We start from the raw sequence: 17337 nt of genomic DNA on the forward strand, positions 1-17337 counted from the left end.
CCTTTATAGATCAGCATTTTAGGAAGACAATTACCTTTCTGGATTAGGAAGTTTGGGTTTCGGTATCATTTTCTAAAATATATCGCCTTTCGTCTCTTCCTAACCACAATTCCTTAACCTCTGTGAAACATCTTGGGGTTAATGATAGGAAGATTCATCAGGACTTAGGAAAATAAACTGCTGTGCTTTGAGAGTCCGACCGCACTGACACTATCCAACGTCATTATGATTAGCAGCCGATGTTATTAAGAAGGAGAAGACGCTTTATTTCATCCCAAAGGGGAAATTCAGTTCAGTGATTCACTCGGTTGTTGTAACAGACAGTACAATACACACACATGCACAGGACAGGTGAGAGAGGCCTGAGCAAAACAGGCGGCCAGTCTATCCAGCGCCAGGGAGCAGTTGGGGGTTCTGTGCCTTGCTCAAGGGCAGGAGGTGAACTGGCACCTCTCCAGGAACCAGTCTACACTCCGTATTATTTTGGTCCGATCGGGACTCCAACCGGCGACCCTTCGGTTCCCAACACAAATTCCTGCAGACTGCGCCACTTAAACACTCTGCTGCATTGGCTGGGAATCTAACCCGGGCATCCAGGTGAGAATTCTACCACTGAACCACCAATGCTATATTAACGAGTTTATCCTGGTGGGACATTGGAGATATGTAATACAAGTGGGTCATGCTAAAAGCCAGTGTTGGGGAGGGGATGGATCAGAGGAATGACCAGAAAGTCATCAGTGTGCTCTGAAATGGCAGTGAGTCCTTGAGTGCTAAGTTTTCCCAGGAAACGGCCATTTCTGTTTGGAATGAGGTTTGTCCTGCCGAACTGTCAGATATCTCAGGAGGAGGAGTCATGGATAAACCCCGGCTGTTTTCCACAGTGTAGGTTAGCTGCTGACTCAGTCTCATGATGTTGAATGGGACTGTCCTAGTCATTACTAATGGCCCAGCCGCCTACAGGTGGAAGGGGGTATCATTTGCCGTCCTACATGACTTGGTGAGGAAGGGACGGGTTATTACTGGGACCCCCCAGGGTGTCTTGTAGATGGTAGGCTACTGCAGGAGTATACTGCAACACAGTAAGAGCCATCCACTTCCTGTATAACTGGAGAGAGAGCTGTGTCCACACCCTCAGTGGGTGTTGGGATCTGCTGGTAGCAGCAGGAATAAGAGTCAGTCAGGTTTAGGGCCATGGTTCTCTGTGGGAAAACAGATGGTTCTCTGTGGGGTGGAACTTATACTGGACAATGTACAGATAAATATGCAACAAGATCCAGTGACTTGATATAAGGAAATTAACCTGCTATTTTGTCAGAAATGGGTCCAATTAGAAGGAAATCTTTTGATGTGTCTTTCATGTAAATGTCTTTCTTATTCATTCAGATATTCTCACTAAGTGCCAAGGTGAACTCAAATCAAACCTGAAGGAAAGATTTGAACATATCACATTTATGGAAAAATCTGAATCCCTACATAAAATCTACACGGAGATCTACATCACCAGGGGACACACCACAGAGGTCAACAAGGAACATGAGATCAGACAGATCGAACAAGCATCCAGTAAACCAGACAGATCAGAAACACCCATCAGACAAGAAGACCTCTTTAAAGGATTAACTGAAAGAGGTAAACCAATCAGAGCAGTGATGACAAAGGGAGTGGCTGGCATTGGGAAAACAGTCTTAACACAGAAGTTCACTCTGGACTGGGCTGAAGGCAAAGCCCACCAGGACATCCAGTTCATATTTCCATTCACCTTCAGAGAGCTGAATGTGGTGAGTGATGAAAAGTACAATTTGGTGGAACTTGTTCATCACTTCTTCTCTGAAACCAGAGACGCAGGAATCTGCAGGTTTGATCAGTTCCAGGTTCTGTTCATCTTTGACGGTCTGGATGAGTGTCGACTTCCTCTGGACTTCCACAACACTAAGGTCCTGACTGATGTCACAGAGTCCACCTCAGTGGATCGGCTGCTGACAAACCTCATCAGGGGGAAGCTGCTTCCCTCTGCTCGCCTCTGGATAACCACACGACCTGCAGCAGCCAATCAGATCACTGAGTTTGTGGACATGGTGACAGAGGTCCGAGGGTTCACTGACCCACAGAAGGAGGTGTACTTCAGGAAGAGATTCAGAGATCAAGAGCAGGCCGGCACCATCATCTCCCACATCAAGACCTCACGAAGCCTCCACATCATGTGCCACATCCCAGTCTTCTGCTGGATCTCTGCTTCAGTTCTGGAGGACATGTTGAAAACTGAGGGAGGAGAGCTGCCCAAGACGCTGACTGAGATGTACATCCACTTCCTGGTGGTTCAGTCCAAAGTGAACGTCAAGTATGATGAAGGAGCTGAGACGGATCCACACTGGAGTCCAGAGAGCAGGAAGAAGATGATGGAGTCTCTGGGAAAACTGGCTTTTGAGCAGCTGCAGAAAGGCAACCTGATCTTCTATGAGTCCGACCTGAGAGAGTGTGACATCGATATCAGAGCAGCCTCAGTGTACTCAGGAGTGTTCACACAGGTCTTTAAAGAGGTGAGAGGAACGTACAAGAACACAGTGTTCTGCTTCGTCCATCTGAGCGTTCAGGAGTTTCTGGCTGCTCTTCATGTCCATCTGACCTTCATCAACTCTGGAGTCAACCTCATGGCCCCCTGGTGGCCTAAAGTCTTCAGACAAAAACCTAAACATCTCTACCAGAGTGCTGTGGACAAGGCCTTACAGAGTCCAAACGGACACCTGGACTTGTTCCTCCGCTTCCTCCTGGGTCTTTCACTGGAGACCAATCAGACCTTATTACACGACCTGCTGACACAGGCAGTAAGTGGCTCACAGACCAACCAGAAAACAGTTGAATACATCAAGAAAAATATAAGAAAGCACCCGTCTCCGGAGAAAAGCATCAACCTGTTCCACTGTCTGAATGAACTGAATGATCGTTCTCTAGTGGAGGAGATCCAACGGTACCTGAGTTCAGGAAGTCTCTCCACAGATAAACTGTCTCCTGCTCAGTGGTCAGCTCTAGTCTTCATCTTACTGTCATCAGAAGAAGATCTGGACGTGTTTGACCTGAAGAAATACTCCGCTTCAGAGAAGGCTCTTCTGAGGCTGCTGCCAGTGATCAAAGCCTCCAGGAAAGCTCTGTAAGTGGAGATAAAACTACATTAACTAGGAACAGTTTGAGATATGAGAATAAAACTCTTTGTGTTCACTGCTGATCTTTCCCCAGGCTGAGTGGCTGTAACCTGTCAGAGAGAAGCTGTGAAGCTCTGTCCTCAGTCCTCAGCTCCCAGTCCTCCAGTCTGAGAGATCTGGACCTGAGTAACAACGACCTGCCGGATTCAGGAGTGAAGCTGCTGTCTGGTGGACTGGAGGGTCAACACTGTACTCTGGAGACTCTCAGGTCAGAGTTCAGCTGATATGTCAACTGTCAGATTGGTTTTGTTCAGCCATTTATATCAACTCATTTCCAGTTTTATCAAATTAGAATAATAATACATTTCGATTCTCCTTCGGTTTGTTGTTTATTTTTCTTCTTCAAAACAATAAACCACAAAACCATTATCAGAATCAGAATCAGAAACAGGTTTATTGCCAGGTAGGTTCGCACATACTAGGAATTTGACTTGATGTCATGGTGCATACATAAAATATAAAAAACAAAAAATCTGATATAAAACACAAAATCTTTTACACCGTAATAAAATACACTTAAAGGTGGGGTAGGTAAGTTTGAGAAACCGGCTCGAGATACACTTGTTGTTATATTCCATGGAATGCTCTTAACATCCCGATAGCAATGAATATCTTAAGTGCTTTGACAAAAAATCCATAAAAAAATGTCATCTGTGGAAGCCGTAATACTGTAAAAAGCACGACCAATCCTTTTAGCCGGCCCGGCTAAAATAACTGGATGGCCTACCTGCCTGTCAGCCTTCCATCTGTGCACAAACTTATCTCGTGCCCTCATTGGTCATGTGCGCGTTCGTGTGTGTTGGAGGAGGGGCTCTGTAAGGAAGTGGCAGATTTTTTCCGGCTGTGTATTTTCAAATTTTAGCGCACTCCAGCTGGTTTCTTCAAAATTACCTACCCCACCTTTAAATAGCAATAAAATAAAAATAAAATAAAGCAGTAATTTACATGGAAATAGAATGCTATGAATGAATTTTTGCATATAAACTATGAAATGTGAAATCAGAATATGTGCAGAAAGGAGTATGAACATTGTGTGCATTAATGTAATGCATATAGTCTATGATGTGGCAGAGGTAAAGTGTCAGCGGGGGGGCCGGGCCTTGTTTAAGAGGCTGGTAGCGGAGGGGAAGAAACTGTTCAGGTGGCGAGAGGTATTGGTCCTGATGGAGCGCAGCCTCCTGCCAGAGGGGAGGGGGGCGAACAGTTTGTGTCCAGGGTGAGAGGGGTCGGCCACTATCTTCCCTGCATGCAGGTCGTGGAGGGATGGCAGATTGCAGCCGATCACCTTCTCTGCAGAGCGGATGACACGCTGCAGCCTGCCCTTATCCTTGGCTGTGGCTGCAGCGTACCAGATGGTGATGGAGGAGGTGAGGATGGACTCCATGATGGAGGTGTAGAAGTTCACCATCATCGTCTTTAGCAGGTTGAATTTCTTCAGCTGCCTCAGGAAGAACATCCTCTGCTGGGCTTTTTTGATGAGGGAGCAGATGTTCTGCTCCCATTTGAGGTCCTGGGCGATGATGGTGCCCAGGAAGCGGAAAGACTCCACAGCAGTTACTGGGGAGTCACACAGAGTGATGGGGGTGGGTGGGGCTGCGTTCTTCCTGAAGTCCACGACCATCTCCACTGTTTTTAGACAGGAAGTCTGTGATCCACCTGCAGGTGGAGTCGGGCACGTGCAGCTGGAAGAGCTTGTCCTGCAGCAGAGCCGGGATGATGGTGTTGAAGGCGGAGCTGAAGTCCACAAACAGGATCCTGGCGTAGTTTCCTGGTGTGTCCAGGTGCTGGAGGAGGAAGTGAAGGGCCATGTCGACAGCGTCGTCCACAGACCTGTTGGCTCTGTAGGCGAACTGCAGGGGGTCCAGGAGTGGGTCTGTGATGGATTTCAGGTGGGACAGGACAAGGCGCTCAAAGGACTTCATAACCACAGAGGTCAGGGCGACGGGTCTGTAGTCATTTAGTCCTGTGATCCTTGCTTTCTTGGGAACCGGGATGATTGTTGAGGTTTTGAAGCATGCTGGGACGTGGCATGTCTCCAGTGAGGTGTTAAAGATGTCAGTAAACACAGGAGACAGCTGATCAGCACAGAGCTTCAGGGAGGGGGAGACATTGTCAGGGCCAGCCGCTTTTCTGGTATTGAGTTTACTGAAAAGTCTGTTTACATCCCTTTCATTGATTGAGAGAGAGTCTGATGTGTCGGGGGAGGTCAGTGGTGTGGGGGAGTGAGATACTGAAGGGGAGGGGGATGTGGAGGTGTGAGACTGAAGCTGTTGAGAGGTGTCATGGGGGATGGTGTCAGGACTGAACTCTCTGTCTTCAAATCTGCTGTAGAACTGATTCAGGCCTAGGCTCCACGGGAACGAAAACTGGTTGAATCCGCATATTTCTCATGCGTATAGCCCTTTAAGCTTAACGACGCCGTAACGGAAACGTAGAAACAGACCCTGCAAACGACAACGGGTCCAAAGGTGGATAGATCTGGGAACGGAGCGCTCTGGGGGGTCCAACGGGGCCGTGTGGTCGCCTATACGGTCATCCGTTTCTGATAATGTCGACGCAATAGCCCCGCCTCTCCCCACCTCTGCTGCTCACCCCCGCAAAAGTACACTGCACACTGAATTCAGATTATTTATCTTTATCTCGATATGGACATAGACGCGAGTGAAGTCTAATCTGACAGGACGGAGACACGCAGCTCCTCCCGCTGTGATGCAGCGGGAGCAAAACACACACTTCAAGTCAGATCATCACCCTTAGCTATTTTAATTACCTCTCAAACTGCCTAAACTAGTTATAAATATGTTTATTTTTACTGTCGGGTTTACTTAGTGGATCAGCTGCTGCATGAGGAAGCATGAAGATTTAAACTTTAACACACGTTGACCGGCGAAAAACTCTGCGCGGTTCCCTCGGCCCCCACCGCGGAGAATAAACGGAAGTGCAGCCATGACAACCATTCTTCTTCGCTGCTTTTGTGGAGGAAGTTGCTGCTTTTTGTGGAGGAAGTTACAGCGCCATGTACAGGTTCGGCATATGTACTGCAGCTTTTGGAGCAGGTTGGATGTAAACGGAGCCGTCTCGTGGAGCTTGACACAATCCGGCGTATATTGCGTGTGGGCGGAAGCTTTTTTGCGGTTGCATTTGCGTTACTCCGATGCGTTTTGCCGTATGCGTTCCCGTGGAGCCGGGGCCTCAGATCGTTTGCAAGGCGTCGGTTGTTCATGGAGAGGGAGGCTTTTGGCTTGTAGTTTGTGATCTGTCTTAGACCACGCCAGACAGAAGCAGAGTCGTTTGCTGAGAGCTGATGTTGAAGTTTCTCAGAGTATTGTCGTTTAGCATCACTCACCGCCTCTCACCGCCTTGCCAAAGACGTACTTTGACTCTCTAAAACGTGCCTTCTCGCCACTCCTAAACGCCTCCTCCTTTTGCAATCTTAGCTGTTTCAGTTTTGGTGTGAACCAGGGCTTGTTGTTGTTGAAACTCACCCTGGTGCGTGTTGGTACACAGCTGTCTTCCCAGAAGCTGATGTACAGATGGAGCCTCTTATTTTGGACCCCAGCATACAGCTTCCTGCCGACTGCCAGCCAGTTGCCAGCCAGTTGCCTGCCAAAGACCAGTATTCAGGAATGTTAGGCCCTCCCACTATTCTCCAATTTCAGGGTTTAACCAGGAGATGGCGCTATATATTAAATAACTAAGACTTCGTTTTTCACAATAGAAAATGCAGATATTATATAAAAAACTAAAGTTAAAATCTTGTTTTTAATGCCCCAAGAGCAATAACATCTTGTCACAAGCTTTTTGGAAGAAAAAGACTGACTCAAGAGACCTGTAGTTGACTAATTACAGGCCTCAATAAAGTTCTGCCATTGGTTGTGAAAAACAACGGTGGACATAGTGGAAAGTGAAATTGACATTGTCGAATTTAATAAAAATACAAAATAATGTATCTGTGTACGTGTTTTACTATGTGATCTGCACTTATCAAACATCTAATTAAGGCGAGACACCCCAGGTGAATAGGGTATTTTTAACTTAAAGATATCAGCTAAATATTTCTCCAGTTAATTACTTATAATAAGGCAATTGTTTTTTGTATTACAAGTTTTCTGAAATAGCATGTTTAAATATCCAAATGAACCATTATCTCATGAAATATGCGCATATTTTAACACATTTCAGGAACCGAAATCTGAACTTTGGATAAAGCCAGGATCAAAATTATTGTTTCATTTTGTAGTCATATTAGTATCTAAGGCTTTTACAGAAGGGATTTTGGATATCTCTTTGTATCACTCCATAAATCAGAAAATACTGTCAACAGCCCTAAAATATCAATTTTCACCATGTTTTTAGGTATAAAATGTTATATAATTCAGGCTATGAATTATATATGACCAAACCCTTCTGTAAAAGCCTTCATAATATTGATAGGAATATAACTGGAAGGTTTGGTGTATGTAACTGCTGAGTGATTCTACAATTTAGGGTACATTCCATGTCCATTGATGTCCATTGATGATAATTATAATTATTCTAACTATTTTCTTCAAAAATATCATATTTTGCCTATTATTGGAAAGCATGTTATAATATCACACAAACATTATGTGCATCCTATGCTTTATTTAGCTTGAAATGTGTCATGATGTTCTTAAATTGTCAGTTTTTGCTATGTCCGTTTTTCAGTTGAGGGTGTCTTGGATTCAAAATAATGAATAAAAACCATTAAAGTAAATTTAAAAAATGATTCATTTATTTCAAAAGTCTAAATACTAAAGAATAATAACATATTTTTAATTGATTTCCCCCTTTAAATAATTTAAATATCTTAATATATGAATGTCCGCAAAAGTTCTGTCAACTATGTTACTGACAGAACTTCCCCCTTTAACTCAAAAATTGTTTGTCCCAATACCATGTCACCAGCATCACATGATGCCATGTTCCTCTTTGGCAGACATTTTGAACACACTGTGGTGATTGTCCTCTACATTTTTACAATATTTTATGTATAATAGCACATGGTCAATTAATATACTCATTGACAATCAACAATGTTACGTACATTGTTATGGTTTACAATTGTTTAATGATTTTAATTCAATTATATGTGCAAATGTGATGTTAACCTGTTCAAGAAAATGACATGTGGTCATCCAGGCAAGGCCTACCATTGAAATGATGGGTCAAAATAGGGAAATTGTCAACTAGGTTACCTGTCAACTGAGTTACCCAGTACTGTAATAACTGTAGTAACTTAGTTGACAGGTAACCTAGTTGACAATTTGTACGACATGTAGACGTCATTACACATCATTATCAATGGAATTTTGCACTTCTGCCTTGAAATTAACATAGTGCTGATGGTTAATAATGTGTCCAGTCAACTATGTTATCTGCGTCAAATGTTTGACTTTCATTGTCAACTATGTTGCACCTCATTTTTTCAAATTTAAAATATCTAAAATAGTGCTTCTGATATCCTTTATAGTATAATGTATATCTACACAGGTTGGAGTTTTACATGACATCTCTTAAAACTATCAAAATGACCTGTATGGTAGTTTTATAATACAAAATATCCCTAAACTTAATGACAGTGCTGAACATATCACATGAAAAAACAAAACTTTAATACAATTATTTTTTAAACTTTAAAAAATCTTTGGATATATGGTAGAATAGACTCAAGAGCCTTTCAAATTTGATTTTACTTGAAGTGCAGGACTTAATCAAATGATTGTAATGACATCAAGTTTGTCCGTAACATAGTTGACAAACTGAGTAGTGAAAACATCCTTTCCCTTAAAATAAAAAAATATATAAAAATGTTTAAGCTTTGCAACTAGTGGATATGTTACACTGAGGAATATACTAACTTGAACCACTGATTGTTCTATCTATACATTTTATTTGGCATTAGTAAATAATTATGCACATTTACAGATATTTTACATGATATGAGTGATAACACGTGTTATAAGGGCTATTTCGCACAATAGGTGTGCCTTGAGATTTTTACTTGTCCTTTGGTGTGCCTTGGGCATAAAAAGTTTGGGAACCACTGCTGTAGAGAAATGTAAACGTTCACCATCCCCCACCCGCCTACTGTATGTTGCTTTTTGACATGTAAATGGTTAACTACCCCCCTCTGAGTGAATACCTGTTGTACCTGTCCGGGGCTAAGCCCATAGGACGATGCTCTGATGTCATCACCCTCGCACATTGGTCATATGTTTACAAAAAACGATGTTAACACTTTCTCGTTCTTAATATATGCTATATTTAGGGTCGATATGTGTTGAATTTACTTTAAAATAGCAGATCACTGTGATTCACTTCTCCGCGGCTGACAATTCACGAGCGTCTAACTCTCTCCCCCCTGTGAAGAGATATCACAGGGGGGGGGTTGGGACACACACATTCCGATGGCCAATTCGTTTTAAACAAAGAGTGGGGTGGGGGCTGGTGAACGGTATGGTCAATGTTTGTAAACACTGTGACATTTTGACTTTATTTGATCATTTCAGTTAAAAACTAACGTTCATATTTCATATTACTGTTTTGCCTGGCTGGACCTGTAATTTACAGGAAAGGAGTGCACGCTACTAAAGAGACACGCTACCATAGAAACCAAACAATGGTGTTGCTGTATTGAAGTCCGAGTGGAAACAGTCATATTTGGAGCGTTATGTTAGAATGAAACAGCGAGGTCGTGACTCACAAAAAAAAAGTGTTACTTCACTAACTGTAAGCTTGTCACTCAGAGTAACCTACAGTTAACTTAACTGTTGGAAAAGAAAGATCAGAGTTAGGAGTGTGAACACACAGCTGAGAGCTGCCGTTTCATTCTGACTGTTTAAAAAACGGTAACAACGGACTATTTTTCTTAGCGGATGCATGTAAATTTAAATCAATACATAGAACTATGTTTTAAATCAATAAAAATATTTTCTAAATCCATAAAAGCATTTTAATTAATATTGGGAGTCATGTCGTTACTTTGTTGAGAATGTGGCCATGTAATAAGCGGGATAATTTGCAGCGACTTGGTCATTATGGGGAAAAATAACACCCAGGGATCAAGATCCCTCCGCGACGCAGAGGGATCAGTAATTTTTAGTGAATTACTGAGTTTAGGCACGTTAATAACATTTTAATGAAGTTGAATACAGTATATTCATATTTGTCAGTGATTTCATGTCAATTCGGCAAGGCAAACATAAACGATTAAATTAGGATTAAAAATCGAGAGCCGGCTGCTGTTCGTTACGGTAACCCAACTAGGACACTTGACACAGTGGCTTTTGGCAAAGCACACAAAGAAAACAAAAAAAACCGAGAGAGATGAGTTATTGTTATTACAACGTGACTTCACTATTATTTAACAACTATTTTTATTGGGTTCTTTTATTTGGGGTTAAGTACATTGTCAGAATAAGTGAGAAATGGATTTAACTTCTGTTAGACAGCTATCATACTGAATAAATATTTATGCAAAAATGTATGGCATTAATAATGTATATCTAATTACATTTAAAAATGTATGGCATTAATAATGTATATCTAATTACATTAACTGTGAATGTCTTTCATTTTATTTAAAATGAAATAAAATTACATAAAACATTTTCCATAAAAAAGTTGATTCAAGAACAAATCAGTACTTTTCTTATATGACTATTATTGCTAAATTTGAAAGGTCTTTACCAGCTTTGGAATTATATATATATATATATATATATAGCACCTTCTGCCATCCCATCTCTACTGACATATGGATCTTAACAAAGATCCGCTATACATTAGTACCAGATATACTGTACACGGACATTTTAGTGAACCAGACCAGCTGTTTCCGCCGGGTCTTCGCTTCCCGGGCATCACGTTGTTTACAAGTGTGTTCAGATGCTAAATGACAAGTGCAAGTGACAATTGTTGTCGTCTTCTCTGTGAACGTTTTTTTCTCCGTTATTTTTGCCATTTTCAGATTTAAATTTCGAGCGGAAAGCTAACCAGGAAGTAATAATTACTTAAGCGGAGAACGGAGAAAGTAAACGTTACAGCAGGCATAACAACAGCCGGTGTTTATTTTATTATAATATATATCATTTGTTTTAAAGCTCAATATATAGTTCTATCCGTGACATATGGATCTTAACAAAGATCCGCTATACATTAGTACCAGATATACTGTACACGGACATTTTAGTGAACCAGACCAGCTGTTTCCGCCGGGTCTTCGCTTCCCGGGCATCACGTTGTTTACAAGTGTGTTCAGATGCTAAATAAAAGTTTAGCTTGTACTTTTGATACCCCGCCTCTCGGCACCACAACATCCAGTTTACTGTATTTCACATGAGCGATGTCGAACATTGAAAAGTCCTTATAAAATCTCTGTTATTAGATCAGTACTTTTCTTATATGACTATTATTGACTTGAACACTGAGAATGTATTTATTAACTTCAGACATTTGAAATATTTGAAATCAGATGAAAACAAACTGTAACGGACCCTGCCGTGTTATCTATGATTACTATGCCTTACTGTACATTCATAATTTCAGCCGGAGGTAGGTGGTAGGCGTTGCGGAGGAGCAGATTGCGAGTGAGGTGCCTGTTCTAAACGAACTATTCCAGCTGTTATAAAGCATTAAATAAAAAGTAAGCAAGGAATACAGAATGTTTCGTTACGTAACTTTGTTGAGAATGTGGCCATGTACATGTAATACATGGGATCATTTGCAGCGACTTGGTCATTGTGGGGAAAAATAACACCCATCCTGATCGTTTCAATGAAGTTGAATACAGAATATTCATATTTGTCAGTGATTTCATGTCAATTCGGCGAACATAAACATCAATGATGATGATTAAATTAGGATTAAAAATCGGGAGAGCCGGCTCGTTCGTTTTTTCCGACTAAACATCTATTATTTAGAAGTTGATTTCACATGACTCCAGTGTGGAACCCCACTGCACCCCCTGGTGGATCAATGATCCATTGCAGCTGGCTTCACAATAATTAAATGTATTTATCATGGGGGCGGTATCAAGTCTGACTGGGGGCCGGCCGGCCATCACGGAACGTGCATGAACCGATCACGACCCTCGCACTTTAAACTGTCCAAAATAAGACGCTTCATCTGTATGACGTCACAGCCTCTGCGTATTCATCCAGACTTTGCGTTGCAGTCCTAAACATGTCCCAGTCAGTACAGTCCAAACACGCCTGAAGTTCCTCCTTAGCTTTACTGCTCCACTGCCTGAATGTCCTCACTACAGGTTTACACAGCTTGAGTTTCTGCCTGTATGCAGGAATCAGGTGAACCATGGTGTGGTTAGCGTGGCCCAATGCAGCGCGGGGGACGGCGTGATAGGCTCCCTTGATGGTTGTGTAGCAGTGATCCAAAATATTCCCCTGTCTGGTGGGGCATTTAATAAACTGTTTATATTTTGGGAGTTCGTGGCTGAGGTTGCCTTTGTTAAAGTCACCAAGAACAATAACTAGGCAGTCCGGATAAGTCCTCTCCACACACAGTATCTGGTCGGCGAGTGTGCGCTGCACCTCCTGCACGTTCGCACGTGGTGGAATGTACACACCGACCAGTATGAATGAGGAGAACTCTCGGGGGGGAATAAAAGGGTCTGCAGTTGATGATAAAAGTTTCCAGAGTGGGAGAACAGTGCTGCAGAATCACTGTCACATCGTTGCACCAGCCAATGTTTGTGTAAAAACATATTCCTCCACCTTTTGATTTGCCAGAGAGCTCCGCGTCGCGATCCGCTCTGAGCAGCTGGAAGCCTCCCAGCTGCAGCGCCAAGTCAGGAATCGATCCACACAGCCAGGTCTCAGTGAAGCACAAAACAAAAGATGAAGAGAAGTCTCTGTTTCTACTAACCAGTAGCTGAAGCTCGTCCAGTTTATTGCTTATGGAACGCACGTTGGAGAGAAATATTCCGGGTAGCGGCGTGCGAAGTCCGCGGCTCCGGAGGCGCACCAGTGTCCCGGCCCTTTTCCCTCTCCTGTGGCGTTTGCGTGCTCGAATGCAGGTGAGGGAACCTTTTACGAGAATGTCCAGTAATTCCACAGAAGAACAGAAAAAAGTGGGAAGGTAATCCGCTGGAGTTGTTTCTCTAATGTTTAGGAGCTCTTCCCTAGTGAAAGAGTTCGGTGTACAGTATGTAAACACTGAATTAACGCACAAAACAAGACAAAACAAAGCGCACCGTAACATCGAAGCAGCCGTTCGCGGCGCCATCTTTGTTGTTGTAACAATCTGATTATATTTGAAGACAGATGGCGTCACTTATCTTCATCTCAATGTATCTGACTGATTGACCAACCCAAACATGCACAGACAAATAGATGGTATAATTTGACAAAAGAACTAGAAAAGATTGTATATTGAAACTTTGCGCTCAATCACATTTAATATTAAAGGAATTTTGTCATGTATTAATTTCTTTCAAGGTTAACTGGCTGCAACCTGTCAGAGAGAAGCTGTGAAGCTCTGTCCTCAGTCCTCAGCTCCCAGTCCTCTAGTCTGAGAGATCTGGACCTGAGTAACAACGACCTGAAGGATTCAGGAGTGAAGCTGCTGTCTGCTGGACTGGAGAGTCCACACTGTGAACTGAAGACTCTCAGGTCAGAGTTCAGCTTTTTATTTTCAAGCAGTTCAATTCTTTTCATCCAGCTTTTTGTTCATGTTGATGAAGATGGTCCACCTCTGTATGATGTTCCTGCTCATGTGACTTTTTAAAGCACTGAGTTTACTGTATTCCCTGGTTCCAGTCTGTCAGGCTGTCTGGTCACAGAGGAAGGCTGTGTTTCTCTGGCTTCAGCTCTGAGATCCAACCCCTCCCATCTGAGAGAGCTGGACCTGAGCTACAATCATCCAGGAGACTCAGGAGAGAAGCTGCTGTCTGCTGGACTGGAGGATCCACTCTGGAGACTGGACACTCTCAGGTATGGACAGACTGACTTCCTTCTATTTTTCTAATTTCATCTCCTTCATCTCTGGTCTTCCATCATGAAGGACGTCTCATTTCCCTTGATTATGTTCACAGCAGTGAGTTAACCTTGAAGTCTTATTACATGGAAACAGCCATTCAGTCCAAACATCAGAACCACTGGTTTCCTGGTTCTAGGGAGGATAATGATGGTCAGTTTATGAATTTGGTTCTGACTGAGATATCTCACCAACTGCTAAATATGTTGAGATGAGATTCTGTTTGACATTTTAGATTCCCAGAGGGACGATCCGGACTCTTTAATATGCGTTCATTTGATGTAGGTTATTTTTGTGCTTATTAATTGTTTCACTTAGTTGTTTATTTGTCTGTTTTTTGTTTCGTTCAATTTGGGGAGGTTGGTTCGGTTTTGTTTGTTTTCGCCAGCCAGTGTCTCTGCCGGTCGGCATCTCTGCGATCTATCCCAGCTGACTCAGAGGCAAAGCATCAAAATCTGCGAATCTGTAAAAATGGATGAGTTTGACTACATTATATTCGCCACGTTGTCAGTCATGAAGTGCTTTAATGAGCGACCCGGTAAACTGAGGGCTCAAGCTAGCCGAGGAAGTGGCAAAGAAGGGATGTCCTTTAGTTTTGTTGAATCAGCTTCATATGTGCACGTTGTCTTGGTCAGTCAGGATATTGATCCGGAAAACAACTTACTGAACAATATCAACAACAGCTGCAACTATTTCACAGAAGAGCAATTCAATGTAACGTGTGAATCAGAAGAGAACATATCAATGTTCCACTTCAATAGCAGAAGCCTAGATGCCAACTTCCTCAACATTAAAGAATATCTAAGTCAGTTTAAGAACCCATTCAACATCATAGCAATATCAGATACCTGGATCAGTGCTGAGAGAGGTGTGGACTTTGAGATGGATGGCTATGAACTGAATTATACAAACAGAAGGAATAAGAGTGGAGGGGCAATCTATGTGGATAAAGGAATGAACTAGAAGGTGGTGGAGAGCATGACAACAGCTGTTGACGATTTGTTTGAATGTGTTACAGTAGACATGTGCATGGAAAGGTCTAAACATGTTATTGTGAGCTGTATATACAGAGCTCCTGGAACCTGTATTGACACATTTACAGATAGGGTAGAAACATGTTTGCTAAATCATTACAAAACATGATGTTTATCTGTGGGGATTACAATATTGACCTGTTGAATCCAAAAAAGCATCAAATGACAGAAGACTTCATCAATGCATTGTACAGTATGGGTTTGTATCCTAAAACCACCAGACCTAGTAGAATCACTTCTCACTCTGCGACATGAATAGACAACATATTCACAAACATTATGGAAAACAATACAGTAGGGACTACTATATAGTGCATCAGTGATCATTCACCTGTTCTTATTGTCTATCACTGCAGTTATAAGAAACCTAAAGTCGCCAGCCATTTCAAATACAAAAGATTGAGAACTGAAGAAAACATAAATGCATTTAAGAATGACTTACTAAATCACAATTGGAGGGTAGTATATGAGAGAGACGATATGGACAAGGCATATGATGAATTTCTAAACATTTTGAAATGACTTTATGACAAAAAGTGTCCTGTGAAACAATGCAGAGAGAGACACACAAACAAAGTCACCGTGCATGGATCACTGATGGCCTAAACAATGCAGAGAGACACAAAGTCACAGTGCATGGATCACTGATGGCCTAAACAATGCAGAGAGACACAAACAAAGTCACAGTGCATGGATCACTGATGGCCTAAACAATGCAGAGAGAGACACAAACAAAGTCACAGTGCATGGATCACTGATGGCCTAAACAATGCAGAGAGAGACACAAACAAAGTCACAGTGCATGGATCACTGATGGCCTAAACAATGCAGAGAGACACAAACAAAGTCACAGTGCATGGATCACTGATGGCCTAAACAATGCAGAGAGAGACACAAACAAAGTCACCGTGCATGGATCACTGATGGCCTAAACAATGCAGAGAGAGACACAAACAAAGTCACAGTGCATGGATCACTGATGGCCTAAACAATGCAGAGAGACACAAACAAAGTCACCGTGCATGGATCACTGATGGCCTAAACAATGCAGAGAGAGACACAAACAAAGTCACAGTGCATGGATCACTGATGGCCTAAACAATGCAGAGAGAGACACAAACAAAGTCACAGTGCATGGATCACTGATGGCCTAAACAATGCAGAGAGACACAAACAAAGTCACCGTGCATGGATCACTGATGGCCTAAACAATGCCTGCAAAAAGAAAAATACACTTTATAGACAACTCAGAATATAGAAGTTCAGAAGCAGAAAATAAATATAAAAGATATAAGAATAAATGAACCAATATTATGAGAATATGTAAGAAAGAATACTATAATAAAATACTAGAGAGTACTCAGAATGAAAGGTTAATGGAAGGTATTAAATAGTACCTTTAGAAACGGAGCAAAGAGTACAGGTTACCCTGAGTTTCTTGTTGACAAAGATAATGTTATCAATAACACAGAAGATGTGGTTCATGGTTTGAACCAATTCTTTGTAAATGTGGGGCCAGATCTGGCAGAAAGAATGAAAAGCGTAGAAACAACTAAAGGGGAAGATACAGACCTCTGGAATGAAAACAATAGCTCTTTGTTCCTCACAGCAGTCGAAGGAAGAGAAATCATAGACACTGTGCGGAAATGTAAAAGCAAATCCTCGACCGATTGGAATCATATTGATATGATTATAGTCAGAACCATTATTGAAGACATTGCAGAACCATGAACACATCTTTGTAACTTGTCTTTTCAATCTGGTACATTCCCTAATGAAATGAAAATAGCTAAAGTTATACCATGATATCAAACTGGGGATAAACACCGTGACACACATCACATGTTTCTTTGCTCTCCCACTTTCATCCTTGAAAAGGTTTTTACAAAAAGACTTGACAGTTTCATGGAAACACATCAGCTGTTGGACGACAGTCGATATGGATTCAGGAAAGACAGATCAACATGTATGGCACTAATGGGATTAAGTGAGGAAATAGCAAACTGCTTGGACAATAAAAAACAAGCAGTGTGAATATTGATAGAGCTACAGAAAGCATGTGACACCATAGATCCCAACATGTTACT

At 42.1% G+C, this 17337-nt stretch overlaps 1 protein-coding gene across 2 annotated transcripts in view; it reads left to right on the plus strand.

The window, feature by feature from the left end:
* The first annotated feature begins 1372 nt into the window (after positions 1–1372).
* Positions 1373–17337, plus strand: part of LOC117495041 (NLR family CARD domain-containing protein 3-like) — a 20147-nt gene continuing 4182 nt past the window's right edge. Inside the window, exons 1-4 of one of the 2 annotated variants that reach the window (XM_034146105.1) lie at positions 1373–3148; positions 3235–3408; positions 13679–13852; positions 14000–14173. In XM_034146105.1, the coding sequence (XP_034001996.1) occupies positions 1455–3148; positions 3235–3408; positions 13679–13852; positions 14000–14173 (2216 nt within the window). In that variant the 5' untranslated portion in view covers positions 1373–1454. The remainder of the gene's footprint in view (positions 3149–3234; positions 3409–13678; positions 13853–13999; positions 14174–17337) is intronic. The other variant, XM_034146104.1, reaches the window with a different exon arrangement.

This window comes from Trematomus bernacchii, unplaced genomic scaffold (genome assembly GCF_902827165.1).
Source record: "Trematomus bernacchii unplaced genomic scaffold, fTreBer1.1, whole genome shotgun sequence".
Classification (NCBI taxonomy): Eukaryota; Metazoa; Chordata; class Actinopteri; order Perciformes; family Nototheniidae; genus Trematomus; species Trematomus bernacchii.